The sequence below is a fragment of the Natator depressus genome, chromosome 11, assembly GCF_965152275.1.
Source record: "Natator depressus isolate rNatDep1 chromosome 11, rNatDep2.hap1, whole genome shotgun sequence".
NCBI classification, from domain to species: Eukaryota; Metazoa; Chordata; order Testudines; family Cheloniidae; genus Natator; species Natator depressus.
In genome coordinates, this window is record NC_134244.1 from 62,862,966 (window position 1) to 62,879,114 (window position 16,149).

At 44.0% G+C, this 16,149-nt stretch overlaps 1 protein-coding gene across 2 annotated transcripts in view; it reads right to left on the reverse strand.

The window, feature by feature from the left end:
* Positions 1-1,597: 1,597 nt before the first annotated feature.
* Positions 1,598-16,149, reverse strand: part of PLEKHM3 (pleckstrin homology domain containing M3) — a 122,633-nt gene continuing 108,081 nt past the window's right edge. For both annotated transcript variants that reach the window (XM_074968020.1, XM_074968021.1), the window contains one exon: positions 1,598-3,667. In XM_074968020.1, coding sequence (XP_074824121.1) covers positions 3,490-3,667 — 178 coding nt within the window. In that variant the 3' untranslated portion in view covers positions 1,598-3,489. The remainder of the gene's footprint in view (positions 3,668-16,149) is intronic.

The window sequence follows — 16,149 nt, forward strand, 5'->3', positions numbered from 1 at the left end:
AGACTACAGAGAAACCCCCCCTCTCTCCAAAACAAAGACATCCCTGGATTGGGAGATTTTGCTGGAAGTCATGCATCATCACAGATTGCTTCCTGTGTAGACAGGGGGTTGTTGCAGAAAATCGGCCCCTTTTCAGTGGATGCCAGCGTATACTTAGTAGAGGAACAGTTTTGTTTTTTTACTAATAGAATTTTAAAGTTATGCTTTTGCCTTGTGGTGCTGAAAGTTAATACGGACCCAATTCTACTCCTCCCGTAGTCAGGACTGGGTGCTTCATCGTGCTTCATCAGTGAGTCTGCTGGAAGGACACAACCTCTGATGCACTTTGCTAGGCATGCTGACATAGAACTGGGTTTAACTCCTTATGGAGAAAGGAGCAAGACTTCCCCCGAGAAGAAAGCTTCTTCCACACTACGAGAAGTCAAGTCTATCGTTCCACTGGTGCGAATGTGGCTCCATTCCAGGAACTGGCTCCCTTCGAACACTGCTGTACGACAGCACTTCACATAAACCTTTGGTATTGGCAGCAGCTCTTACTCAATGTGATGTGCGAGTGTAGTTTGATGTCGGGGTGATGGCAGCCGCTCCAGATCTGCTCTTTACATCAGGGTTGCTCTTCCATTTTGCTGTACATCTTAAAGTTAAGAGGCCACGTTCTGCTCTCAGTAATACTCTTGTAAATCCAGAATAACTCCAATGGGACTATGCCAGAATTTGGCCCAAAATATCCAGCAAAGCACTGGTACATTTCGGATGTTGCACATGTCAAATAAGTTAACATATGAAGTCTGAAAAGCGACTCTGCTCTCATACAGGGTGTGCAAATGCACTCGAATGCCTGGCAGCGAAACATCACTGTAAATGATCATGTGTTCTAATGGGTTATGCTCTGGAAACAGCAACTGGCATTTTTTGCGTGACCTGCCCTTAGGTCTGAAATTAATTCAAAATTGCACCAGCCACATCAGGTTCACTTCCGGGCTGGTGGCTTTGTCCCATGACTGGTCTAACGGACACACGCAGAAAACACGCTGTGGGGCCGGATTGTTTGTGTAGCCATTTCCTGTTTGTGTGACTGTAATTCCAGAATATCTCCCCACGTGTTTGCATTTGTGCGTGAGCACGAAATGATGGAGCAGAGAATTCTTCTCGGAGGAGCCAGGCAGGACTCCCCCGGAGCATGCTCTAGGAACCATATTAGAAAGCAAAGCATTTCATGTATAGTCCATTGAGCTGGGAGGAGGGGTCGTGCAGTGGGAAGGATGCGTGGCTCATTTTCAGAGAGCAAGTACATTAAACAAGGGAATCTCTATGCTTCCCTTGGCCAAACCCAATTCACTACGCGGTCGGGCAACCAGACAGCATTATCTTCATTAAAATGAAAACCAACCAAAAGCTATGGAAGCATAGTTACCCCCCAACACACCCCACCAACCCTAAGCTTTTCCAAATGAACACGTATATGGATAATAGATGTTTATTCATTTGACAAAGCTCAGGTTCAGCTATTTCCCCACCCTCCAAAGGTTGGGAAACAGAAACACCGGTGTTTGAATAGACGAGAGGATACATCTTTAGCCTGCCAACCACTTCCTATAAGTATTATACCCCCTTCTCTTTTATTTATACCATTCCAGCGATTAATGCAAAGTTCTGATGATAAGGGCTCTGGTTGCTCCCTTAAATACAACAGCTACCATACGAGGTTTCTAGGCCAGGCACAGAGACCACTCTAGCTATAGGGACGCTTGGCAGCTGCCCAGGGCAGCAGATTTCAGGGCAGCTTTCCCTCTGTTATAAGTTCAGTGGCGCTGTGACCCCGTGGGCCAGGTTGCAAAGCCACTTGCTCATATTTGGCCCTGCCACCCCTCCATCATGATGGAGGGGCATCTGAGTCAAACCTGAGTGGCAGGGAGGAGGGAAGCTCACTGGCTAGGCGATTATCTGAGAAGCATAGGTTGGGAGCCTGCCATTTAGCAAACCTGCTAGAGAGGAGCGATAAATAAATACACATGCACACAAAAAGTCTGTGAACTTTTCTCCTGACACTGTACTTGCTTTCTATAAATATACACACGAGTACATATGTATGTAATATACATACTGCTGTAGAGATCGGAGAAAAACTTAAGATACTTAATGGATTCAAGTGAAGACGATCTCAAAGACTCACTGGGGTGAAAGACATTGTCAGTGGTGAAACATACACGTTTTCCCAATCAAATCGATCACACATTCTCTTTGCACAGAAGACATGACTTACTGTGTTTCATGTTTCCCCATATTCCAGGTATGTGGGGCAGAACACACTTCCGAGAACTGCCCTTTCCCTTGGTAAGTTCCTACTGAAGTACCAAAGTCACCCTGGACCTGCATAATGCTGCCAGGGGCCAGTGCAGCACACAAAATGCACAAGAAGGGTACAGGAAAAAGATTAAATATGTTTCATGATTAGGGAAATTTTGCGTGCGCGCACGCGCACACACACACACACACACACACTATACACACACACACACATATATATATATATTAAAGGCAGAAGAGATCTTTTCCTGTAGCTCTAGCAGATTCAGGTAAGGGAAGCATGTTTATCACTCCTATGGATAAAGCACTGCTCATTAACAGAAGGTGATCTAAAAAACAAAATGATCTGGTGGTTTAAAATGGCTATGAATGTGAATGGAACAGGGATTTGAACTAACATCCCATTAACAGAGGCCCACGTAGACAGTAGCAGCAGGCAGAAGGTATGATGCTCCAATAACAGGGCAAGAATGGTATTGCCACCCCAGCCAAAAATAGCAATCAGTCCTCTGTTGATCACATAGAATTCTGCTGGGATGGCTATAAATATAGACACACACCTAAAGGAATTCTCCTCGTTCTTACGTTTGAAAACATCCTGAATAAAATCTGACATGAAAAGCTCTTTTTTCTTTGGGTGGAGGAAAAAAAAAAGCCCAAAGCCATTAGAAAAATGATCCATGCATCTGCATCAGATGAAACAGGTGGGCATGGTACCATTGCTACTTTCTCGGTTCCTGAAAAACACTTCACCAGAGCCTCAGCCAAGACTAATAAAAATAATAGACTTAAATAAGCAGATGATTCACTGTTTCTGACCGAACAACAACAAAAATAACAGCGATGTGGTTGTGGCAGAAAATCTTTTCTGCCTTGAGGAAAATCTTCTCCTGAGGTGGAAAACAAAAGGTTGATAATTAATGAGCTTGACCGAAAACATTTCAAGCAAGCCACATTTTTCATGAGATCTAGTGGTTCAACTTCACCGCAAAATGCAATTTGGCTGTTGACATTCTAAAGCCATCCAGGTTTCATGGCTCTTTTGGCCAGTGCTAAGCGATAATCAGGATGAAGGTCAGGCAAAGTCTTTGCAATCAGGTCGCTGCCTGAATAGCTAAGAAGCTGCTTGAATTGGTGACTGTAGAAGAAGATCTCTTCCTGTCAGCCAGTGCCTAAGGGAAGTCATGTGTTCTGGTAGGACAGCTCGAACATGGTGCAAGACTCTTCCAGGCTCTCGTCCATATTCAGTCTCCTCCAGAAGGACTTCTGCTTCTTCTGCAGCTCTTTGCGCACACACCTGGGACACGGGACAGACTTCACTTTGCACTCAGAGTGGAAGACAGCGCCACAGCTCTCACACCTGCAAACACCAATTAGTTCTGTTAATGAAAGACACATGATGACCAATCGCATGCAACTGATTAGAACAGGAGATGTGGACAGCAAACGCTTGCTGGGAAAGTTCTGGTAGCTTAGGCCTTTCCCCCCATCTAAGTCTTGCAGATTTTTTTTTTCTGCTTCACATCCCTAAGACTCAACCTTTCCTATCCACCCACATAGCTCAGACTCTTGTCCAGGCTCTCATCATCTCATGTCTCGAACACAGCAACCTCCTGGTCTCTGGCCTTGACAAATGCAATCTTTTCCCACTCAGGGCCATTCATGATTATTTTCCTAGCCCATTGCTTTGACCACATCACCTCTCTCTTTACATTCTTTCACTCGCTCCCTCTTCATCATATCAAACACAAGCTACTTGTCTACATTTTCAAGGCCCTTCCTGACCTCTCTCTCATTCAGTAGGGAAAGGTCAACTCCTGGTTCCGACTGGCCCTTTACACCAGCTTCCATTGTCCACTTGTCCAGCAAGCACCTTTGTGCTTTCTCCCATGCTGCCCTGCATGCTTGGGAAGAGCTCCCCGTAAACATCTGCTTCTCCTTCAGTTTCCTGCTCACGGCTCTCCTTTGTCGTGGTACCTACACACAACTTGACAATAGTTAGGCTGTGGTGTGCTGAGAGCACAGCCTGTCATGCTGACCAATATGGTCTCATTGTTTCCTTGTGCTCCCCCGTCTGTCTGTATCCACCTGTTGTCTCTTGTCTAATGCTGAGATTACAGGCTCTTTGGGGCAGGCCTGTCTTTCTGTTCTGTGTTTGTCCAGCAAAAGAGGGTCTTGGTCCATGACTAGAGCTATGATAATACAAATAAATAATAATGAAAGAATGGATAAATAATAATAATAGGAAGCAAAAGGCACTACACAGTACACACGAGTCAAGATTCTCAGCTGCTGTAAGAAACGGATGCAGCTCTATTGAAATCAAAGAACCCATTTATATCTGCTGAGGATCTGCCCTAGGATTTCTGCTCCATTAATGTTAATTGTTACCATGATGAGTGTTCATCTTGTTAAGTGTCAACACCAAGGCTCATTAGGGAATAGGTATATTTATCTGTTATAGAGAGATTGTGTTCTCCCATTGCTCTTTTATAAAACGCAAGTTTTCTGCTTTAGTTTGCATGCTCGAAGTGATTGTCTCCACTTCTACTAATGCATATTTCAGAGCTTGGAACAATGAAATTATGACATTTTCTCACTGGAATTCCACTGCAGTGGCCAGCTGTTCTGCGAAGAATAAAACTGCTGTCCACTTCTACCACAGAAGAAAACTAAGATATTCAACCAAGTACAAAGGGAACACAGAAAGTTATTGGGTGTTATTCTTCGGCCTGCGTTATGCAGCAGCTCAGACTACAGGATTGTAATGGTCCCTTCTTGTCTCACCCTCCATTACAACCGTGTTTTTCTCTTTTTAAATTTAGAAGACTCCATCGTTCCAGCAAAATGAGTGGTCTGTTATTTAACTATTCAGAGACAATGACATCAACACACTAATTCTGAATTAGGTACTGCTGTGCAGTATGTTAATGTAAGAGCCGTGTAACATTACAATAATTATGGAGAGCTAAGCAATTTTAAATTCTCATCTTTTCAGTGCAAATAGCCAGCTGCAGGGACGAACACGTCATGGGCTTGGTAGCTGCAGCTTTGTAGCCAAATAAGAAAAGGGATAGAGATAAATAATTTTAGATGAAGTGGGTGTATTAAATAATGAAGACAAGAACACAATATAAGTCCTTAAGGAAATTCATTTTTTAAATGTAGAGGTGTGGTCAGTTTTCATGATTTCACCACAAATCTTGTGATATTTGGTGTTTTCTTTAATCCCCAGCTGCTGGAGGCAGGTGATTGTGTGGGAGTCTCAGGTTTCATGTGAAAAGGAGTAAGTTTCTAATCCCCAAGATTGTGGAGAAAAGCTTGAAAATGGGAAGTGAGTGACACCCTAATGGCTGAGAAACCAGGAGGCAAATAAGAAAAACCATACGTTTATTTAAAAACAAGCCAATCAGATGGTTTTTAGAGCCAGCTCATGATTTCTGAATAATGGGGTTGGCACCACTGGGGGAAGTCCAGGCACAAATAGCCATTTCCTCATGTGCCTCTCAGCTCCTGACTGCACTTTAAACGGTGGGTATAAAGCTTTGTCCAACTTTCACCTGCCACATGGCTGGGAAGAGGACCAGGGAAGACTTACAGGGGCACATCCCCATCTGGTGTAAATTGTCAGTTTCACTTATGTCAATGGACCTACAACAATTTACACCAGATGAGGATGTGCCCCACGCTCCCGCTAAGGATGATGTTACCTTGCCCCAAGATCCACCTCTCTTACTCTCTGAGAGAGAGAGAGAGAGAGAGAGAGAGAGAGAGAATTACAACCTGTATCCAACAAAGCACTTAAGCTTGATGTCCCATTGACTTCAGTGGGAGTTCTCACATGCTTCAAGTTAAGCATGTGCTTTTGCTGGATAGGGTCATGTATACATGCATGCACACACACACTTATATTACACATCTGCACAGATACAAATGAGAGAGAGAGAGAGAGAGAGAGAGAGAACAGCCATGCCCTTTAAAACTCTAAATAATTCCAAACTGACACTAATGGTGATTTTATCAAGCTAATTCTCCCTGGTTAGTCAGTGATTTACAATTCTCTGGAAGTTGCTAGAGGCTAATGATTGATGATGAGTGTAATTTTGTGTTCATTCAGTGCCACTCCCTTCCCCCTCTTGATAATTCTCCCCAGCACTCGGGGAAGTGACAAAACTTATCAGGCACTGCGGTTGAAATGGATGCCTGCCGGATTACAGAGGAGCCGACCGCACCTGCTCTTGCTATCCAAAGGTCATTAACGGAGGGGGGGAAAAAAAGGATTACAGATTTCAAAATTAAAACAAATTCATTTGTCAAATGCTTTGTAACTCAGCAATATGCTCAGATGAGGATCATTTGTGAAATTAACAAACAGCTCTCAGTTCCCCCAAAAACAGAGTGGAAAGAAATTTCCCGTTACTCTGATTTATTACTTGGACTGCGGCAACCCCAGACCAGGGCCCCACTGTGCTAGTCTGGCACAACCACAGGCTAGAAAGAGGGTCCCTGGCCCGAAGAGCTCACTGCACTTATTTGGGAGTGTGAGCGGCAGTCACACAATCCAAGTCCAGGACTATTGGTCTTCTCTTTGATCCCTAAGGACCCCAAAGTCCTTCACAAATTGCTCTGTTTGCTCCCCCAACGATGCCAACCTTGAGAGCCCATTTCTCAGCTTCTCTCACAAATGCACCTGTGCTTTCTGCCCCAACAGCAGGCTGAGCACAACACCACTCTACTCAGAAGAACTCTTATTTAGTGCAGGCAAACATGGCTGCCCACTGCTACTCCGGCTCCACGCAGGAGCAGGGCTAGAGGATGCTTCCGTTTGCCTCCAATGCATATGCCAATTTAGCACTGCCACAGAAACTCTTGGGACACCGACTGGGGCTGATGCTGAGTTCGCACTGCAGTGATGTAAAAGAGTTACTCCACCGAAAGCGAGTGAGTTCCCTAGGGCAAAACAGCTGAGAGATCAGAATTGGGCCCACTGTACCTTAGAATACAAAAGATGATTTGGGGGGAGGGATAGCTCAGTGGTTTGAGCATTGGCCTGCTAAACCAAGGGTTGTGAGTTCAATCCTTGAGGGGGCCATTTGGGATCTGGGGCAAAAACTGGGGATTGGTCCTGCTTTGAGCAGGGGGTTGGACTAGATGACCTCCTGAGGTCCCTTCCAACCCTGAGATTCTATGATTTTCAGCAGCCCAGAGTACCAAGCCATATATACAAATGAAAGTAACCTACCAATAGTTACCAATATCAACTGACTGACCACACTTCAGCTCACTAGGAAAGATGTTCCAACCATGACAGAAAAGCAGATCCCTGTGGGAATACTTCAGGCACATTGCTTCTTCCTTCATACTGAAATCTAATTTACCAGCACACATCAAAAACATGAATGGCTGCTGGGCTTAAAACTCCCAGCCAAGTGATTCCTCTTGACAATGTTTTCGTGAGACCATCTCCTGGCATACAGAATTTGGAGAACATACGGACACGGATTTGTCAATAGATACATATTTGTATTTAACAATTAGAACATCTTTCTACCTTCTCCAAGTCCATGAGGCAGAGACCTAAGACCAGGAATCATTGATAAGTGCTTGTGGATTGTTTCCCATAATTGGTTAATGTAATTTTGGGTTTGCAGGTGCTCCTGATCACACTTGGCCCAGAACACACTACTAAACGTGGCAGCCTGTATCCCGAGAGATTCGCAATGCTCTGAAACATCAGCCCTGCTTTACACACCACGCATTGACACCACAGCCAATTCTGTACTAATTTCTAAGCTGTACTGTTCACTGTTAAAGGCAATCGATGATTGAGGCGTTGTCTAGTGCAAGGAACCGTTGCAGCCGTATTTATTGTCTCTTTCTAGATGTGATACTACAAATATCCATGATTCCCATGGTGTGGGAGCTTTCACATAATGTTAAAATTCAGGAAAATATAGCAGCCAGTGAAATGGCTCAGCGACCTGCATAAGCAAGTGCCCCACAACTTGACCACCATCTAGTAACTGACGGGGACAGCAGCTCAACAGTGAACCAAGAGTGAGCCGTGAACTTGAACTGAACTCTGAAAGTCAAACTTAACTTATACATATCAGAAGCTACCAACTGTAACATCTCACTAATTAAACTTTCAAATACAGCTCACATCCTGGCTACAACATAACCTAAAATTTGGATTAATGAAACAAAATTTCCCTCTTCCCTCTCCCTGTACGCCCCTCCACCCCAACCCCCATCTCGCCAGCATACAGATTCTATGACTGGAATCTGGATCCGCTGCAGCTGTATTTTGTAAGGGCAACACGCAGCACCTGTGTTAAAAGAGAGGGCGTTTCTCATACGCATCTGAAACAACACCCCCTTTTCAAACCACCCTCAATTACATATATATATGCTCCTCTCCTCAGATGCTTTTGTAGTGCCTTGGACAAATACAACAGGCCTTGTTGGGATCCACAAAAAGTAAACAACAAGAGAGACGTGTTGCTTTGAAGAAGACAGAATAGAAGAACAAAATCAGACTTCTATGCAAGCCATTCTGGGTACATGCCTAAGAGTCAGAGACTCAGTGAGTCTCTCTCCCTGGGGGTCAATTTTTCTGCTCGTGGTCAGTCAGTTATTTTATATTCCTGGGGCTCAACTCTCATCCTAAGGGATCTTCTGCAATGTTGGAGCCTTGAGCAGTCCCTTCATATACCCTTGGAGAACCGCATCACGGCTACCCCTCCCTTCTCGCAGAAGAGTGCATGCGACTTCGCAGACTATACTGTTCTTTATGCAACCCACTGAGATTGATGCTGACTGCCGAGGAACAAAAACACTCCCTCTTCCCCGGGAGTAGCATGCACTGCCTGCTTCTGCAGTGGGGCAAGAGAACAGCACCAGAAATCAAATTCAGGTCTCCCTCGGGGTCATAAATATCAATACATCAGGCCTGCCCTGATTTTTCTCAGTTCTTGCTGGGCAAATATTAAAAGGGTTTCAGGAATAACGTGCTGCCCTTTGCATCTTTAGATGAACTGATGTTCCCTGGAACAAAATTCCAATAACTTAGTCCTGAAAGAACTGCTACGGTGATCATGTGACCGAACAAAATGCAAGGAAGTCATTCCAGGGCTGTTAGCTCAGTCTCACTGTGTCCAAGCATTACAGCGCATAGATGCCTGCATCTTGAAATCAGATCCACACAGGTGGACAGAGCCAACCGACTTCAAGGCAGCTCCTTGCAGGTGTTAGGTCAACCCGCACAAGTCTGATTGCAAGAATCTGGGCCTGTAACAGGGATTTGCAAAGATGCTGGCCAATGCTATAAATGCTTGGCTATTCCTTACTAATCATGGCACTACACAGAACTTCTATCCTTTCTTACACAGAAGTCCATGGAGGGGGACTACATATTCTCCCACCATTACGTAACATTACTTGGTGCGGTGAAATGTTCCGATGGTATTTGCTGCAATGGCCAGAGACACAAAATAATTGATTTAAACGTAACATGGCTCCTTTGGTTCCTAATGCAATGTTTGTAACATTGGTGGAGTTTACAGTCATAAGGTAATTTTAGCATAATTTTTTGTTACTGAATTTTCATTGGTTGTGATGGGCTCTAACATTTTGCCTTATCTCAACATCATAATATGCACAGATGTTTTTTAACAGGTATCATTTTCACTTGGACACCGTCATGTGATCTTTATGTATTGGCACTGATGCCATCCTGTCAGTCAAGTTAGTACCAGCAGTGGTTGTGTTTTGATCTGTCTTCACCTTGTGACAGATGGGTGCCTGAGTTTTGACTCCATGCTATGGCTATCGGTAAATGCAATCACCATCATTTGGTGGTGGGCATCAGAGGGTACAACATAGACTAGTCAAAATCGTCTCATTTTGCTGATGGTGCCAACAATTTGAATCAGCAGAATCTACACAATGAACATTAAAAATAGCTTGGTAAACCTTGCTGCAAGGTTCTTCGTCAAAAAGAGAATGCCGTCCATCAATCTAAGGCTGTTCAATTACTCTCCAATTTCCTTGGTGTTCCTACTCTTCCCAATCCAGGTTTCCAAAAGTCTGTGCCAGCCTGGAAGTGACTTTTGTTGACATAAGCCTACACTTTCTCCATACCCACAACTGAGGTCAGATTTTCATGCGTGTTCAACTCCCAACGTGCCAAGGAAGCTCTTTTGAAAATCTCTTCACTTGCTTGGGTGCCCCGATGGGACTGAGCACTTCTGAAAATTTCACCTACGGTATCTTTGGGGAGATTTTCAAAGGCACAAATGGCAGTGAAGCACCTAACTCTCAGTGACCCCACCTGAGTACACCCCTACCTGACCCTCTGGCTACGTACACGGGTGGCTAGCTCATGCCGCTGTGGACACACTGCTATTTTTAGGCACAAAGCTTGAGCAGTTCTAGTGCAGGTACATCTACAGAAGCTGGGAATCACACCTCCCAACTCGAATGTAGATGTGCCCATAGCCTCTCAACTCTCCTTTTCAAATCTGAACATTACGGCTGTTTCTAGATGCATATTTCAAGATTCTCACATATGCCTGTTTGACTGTTTTTGTTTTCCAGTGCTCCTAAAGTGCTCCTATTTCCATAGAGACAAAGTATGTTTTGCAGTCCACAAAAGACCATCTGCAACAGTTTGCCGCACTTGGTTGTCTGTTCCTTAACCTTACTCATTGTCATAGGTGATCCATACTTGAGATACTATTTCTGAATCCTGATTCCTTTCATGGTTGAAGGCCGTAAGTCCCTGCATCTTTTGTGAGAGTTCTGGATACTACTGACAATAAGCTTATGAGTCTGTAGTTATTCAGGCCTTTCATGTTTCCTTTGTTATGAATGATGTCGTAATGTTCCACATTAATAATGATACCTTCCTATTCTGCAAATGTCTTTTGAAGGACTTGAGAATGTATTATGTTGTTTTCATACTGACTCTCAACCTTTTAAGAGGGCATCTAAAATAGCTTCATCTCCTTCTGGTGCTTTATCTCCTTTCATGCTCATTCTGTGTCTGTCGAAACTTCAGGGTATTTTATGATTTAGGCATATTTTCTTCTGGGTTGCTGGTTTGCATCGGTGTATACTACCACAGAGAATTAGCATGTTCTCTACATAATCTTTGTTCCATTACGAAGTATAACAGAGAAGGAGCAAAATCCCCAAATCAAAACCAGAGAATTGTTATGCACTATATTGGTACTCTTATTATTTATTATTACATATTGCCCCCCAGGTCATATTAAAAGAACAATAAGATTGCAAAGCCAAGCTCTCAAAAGTTAGGAAATACCAGAATTAAGGTTGCCTGTGCAGCATTAATTTAGCCCCCTTGTGCGTACGCATTATGATACAGCCTTTAACCACATGATCACATATTATTTTTTCCATGGGATCCCTGCTCATTCAGCCTAAAGAACACGAAAATGTAATCATAGGAAATTGTTTTCAACTTTCTTTCACCGATGTCACATGTATTCGTTCAGTACAGCTCTGATTAAAATAATCCTAGACAGGCATGAGTTTTTATTACTATTTATTCTTTGCATTACAGAAGTGTCTAGATCAGCGTTTCTCAAACTGGGGTTCCTGCCCCAAAAAGGAGTCTCAAGACAGTTGTGTGTGGGGGGTGTCACGAGATAGTACGGTATTGCCACCCTTCCTTCTGCACTGCTGCTGGCGGCGGCGCTGCCTTCAAAGCCGGGCGACTGGAGAGCAGCGGCTGCTGGCCGGGCGCCCAGCTCTGAAGGCAGAGCCATCGCCAGCAGCAGCGCAGAAGGAAGGGTGGCATGGTGTGGTATTACTGTACTCCACCCTCCAGCAGTGTCCTTTGTTTGGAAACTTGAAATATGGTCACCCTACTTTATAGTTTTTTAAAGGCTTCACTGCCTTTGACTGCAGGAATAATGATTACATGCTTTATTTAGGGCTCCTTTGAGTATGTATAGTAATTTGCTATCACTTTTTTGGGGGTGGGGGGGGTGGGGGAAATCATCACAGCCTGAAATATTTTCAAAGGGGGGCCCAGCAAAAAAAAGTTTGAGAACCTCTGTGCTGTTCAAACATACAATCAGAGACAGTCCTTGCCTCAAAGAGCTTATAAATTAAGTGCACAAGCCAGACAAAGGGTGGGTGAAAGGAAGTATTGTTATCCCCATTTTACAGATGCTATGGGGAAACGAAGAGAGTCGCTCAAGGTGACATAGGAAGCCTGTGGCAGAGATGGGAAATGAACTCAGACCTCCTGAGTATCATCACTCCAATGCCTAGTGACAAGACCACCCTTTCTCTCTTGTAATTCTATCAGCTGATTTTTATTTTGTCATACAAAGAACAATCTACTCTGTGCCAGATCTTGAAATCCTTTATTTCAGATGAGTAATCCCTTGAAATCACTGGGACTCCATGTGTGAGTTAGAGATTGCAGGATTGGGCCCTCTCTCGTCCAGAACTCTGTAGGTGAAATTCACACAGAGACAGGGAGTGAAAGCAAGAGAACGTGGACAATTCATTGTATTTTCTAAATGGTGCCCTATGCATCTAGCATACTCAGGTTTATAGCTGTAGCCCAGCTATGGAAAAACCCACGTATCTAAACACTGCAGCTTAAACGAGCCTTGACTAGAGAAGACAACCAATGTGTAATCTTGTTCCGGGTGTGTGCGTGCGTGTGTGGGCAAGCTGTCTGCACCGCTCAGCTGCGGGTAACACATGGGCACCCTGCAAAACTCTCAGAGAGGTTACCAGAACCGAAAGAAAAGGCAACAGACTAGTCTGCATTCACTTTCAAAACAAAACAGCCCCCAAAAGCAATGAATGCCTGATGCACATGTGCAGCAACATTGTTACAGTTGCCTAGGAACCAGTCCGAGACGCATGCTGGAGAGGAAAATGGGCTCTAATACAGTAAATGAATGGAAGAGACTTGGCACTAATATGGACACAGGTTTTCCCTTGCATGAGGCGCTTGGCAGAAGAGTGCCCTCCTCCCTTTGCTTTTGGCGACACACTTACTCTCTTAACCAGGCAGCTTGACATGGACAGGAGAAAAATTTTTATGCATTGTTTGAAAACTTCATGTCCAAATACAGTACTTCAGACCTGCTTTAAAAAATATGCATCTGCTATATAGATTACAGCATGTAAGGAATAGACACTATATCTGGACCTATGCACCCAGTCTAGGTTATTAAGCCTATGCCCAGATATCATATTCTGGAATTTCCCGCACTAAATACAGATTGCAGTGCAACAAATTATAATTATGGCCCTCGTTAGTATACACACAATCATCAAATGAGGGCTGCTCTTAGTATGTTAATGCTTCCTGCTTATAGATAATATTGTGGGTTGAATGCACTCTGAGGCTAAAGAACAGTACAAACAACTACTTAATCCTCAAACCATCCCATGTGAGGTAGGCAATTGTTATCCCAGTTTGATAGTTGCAGAAACTGAAGAAAAGAGCTAGCAATGTGTGACCAGCAATGTGTTTTCACTGAACAGTTTACTTTGACAACAGTTTACTCTGACAGCAAACCCAAGGCACAGATGCATGCTGGCCAGGTCTGAAACCCATGGAACATGTGAATAAACCAAAGCCTGATTCTGCTACTCCTACATTGGTATAAGCTGTTGTGATAGTACCTAGGCGATCTAACCCAAATGTGCAAGGTGCCGTGCAAACACAGAACACAGACAGTCTCTACAAAGAGTTTACAATCTAATTACAAGACGAAAGAAAAACAGTGGATATAACAAACCCACGAGCGCTCCCTTTGATTTCTATAGGAGCACTGGCATGGCAAGGTTCTACTCAACATTAGAATAGCGGAACTGGGATCCATGTCAGTACGATTTACTCACCTGTACAAGTGGTGCTGGATCAGGCTCAAATTTATGTCGCACACAATATATTGTAGTTTAAAATTAGCTTTTGGAGCCAAATACGAAGACAAACACTGGGGCTGATTCTGATCTTGCTTGAACCAGGGACAACCCATAAGACTTCACTAGAATGACTGCTGATTTACACCACAGCAAGTGATTTACACCACTGGGCCTGATTGCAACACCCTGCTGTTCCCCACTGGCAATGTTGTACAGCCACTCTGCACAGCTGAAAACTACCATGCAGGGTGCAACGCTACAGAGAATCATGCCTGCTGCGTGCCTGGGCATAATCAGCTAAAAACCAACATTCACCTCAGAGTCTCCTATGACAGTGGGCTCAACAGCAGGGAAAGCACTTTGCTTTAACAAGCTGATGTTTCTGAATGACAGTTGTGTTGATCTACTGAATTAATGGTATTTATTAACATATAACAACAGGCTCAAGCAAAGCAGGTAATGTAAAGAAATTCTGCAGCTCTGAGGGCTATTTCTTCGGTTGCTCTTGGTTAAGGCAGCAAGCCTGTCTTTAACTTCCCGTTAATTATGTCTACATTTAATGCCGTTGGGTTTCCAGGGTGTTTTATGTCCCACTCATCTATTTATATTTCCAGATTTGCACTCAACAGGGAGCTTTAAGGGATAAGCGTCAGTCGCAGCTGGATTCTGTAGGTCTACAACTGAGGATGAGAGTAACGTGACAAATTTGGGGGTCAGACCTAGTGCACAGGAAATCCGAAAAGTGACACTGAAAATTTATTTACAAAAATTAAAAATGTAGAGCCAGTCCCTCGGCTAGTGTCAGCAGGCGAAGAGCCACTGTAGTCAAAAATCAGAAGACAGACAAAGAAAAAGCACACAACCTTTATTATGCATAAAATATAATCTCATAATTTTTTAAGGGCAACCTGATGATGCGTGAGCCCTTGGGGCTGGTGGTACAGCAGGGAGATGGGGAAGATTTAAAGAGAGCGGAGCTGCTAGGATGATGGAGTTTCCCCAACAGCAAACTGGGGAGAATGGTAAAGACCTCCTTTGTAAAGTTCTTAAAGATCGAAGGCTCTATGGCTATGTCCGAGCTAGGGGTTATTATTATTATTTGGTCAGAGGAGGGGTGTTTTCTGGGAAGCAGGGAGAGATGGATTGGGTGCATGGCCTGAGGAGTGGCTCTGCACTGGGGGAAGGAGAGTGTGGGAAGATCTGCGACGGGAGGTAGAAAGGTAAGTGGTATTTGATCACGGAAAGAAGAGAGATCAGGGATGCAGATCAAGTCACAGAAGGGAGTAGGAAGGGAGATGGGCACAATGTTCAGGCAGGAGGGAGGTGCAGCCAGGAGGTGGTGCTGAACTTAAATGATGGTGTGGAACAAAATTTTGGTGAAGCCACGTCCCTGTTACCCTTACTACATCCCTGTACACCTGACTCTGGGCCTGACCCTTCGAACATGGCCATGAGTACCACGGCTCATGTGAGTAGTTCCACTGAGTTAGATGGGTGGAGCACCCAAATGCCTGAGTGTTTGCAGGACTGGGCCCAATGTCTGTTTTATGCAGGACACATCTAGCCAAGATAATTTTGTTAGTAAAGAAGGTCTAGGTAAAAAAGAAAGGTAGCAGTCAGAACCGAGACTCTCAAATCTACCTTTTTAATGAATGCTTCTTCAAAATACAATGCTTGTTAGGAAAGTCACTGTGTTACGTAGGCCCAGGTAACTATTCAACCTTTTTCCAGTTGCATATTCCAATTACATAGTTACGGTTCAACTCTGCAAAGACACCAAAACCAAAGCTTGGTCCAGAAGATTTTGAGCAGATATGACAGATGCACATGGGGTCAGATTGTCAAAAGGACTCAGTTCCCATTTAGGTACCTAAATAAAGGTCACCGTTTTAAAAAAAACAGGGCTCAACACTCTGCAGC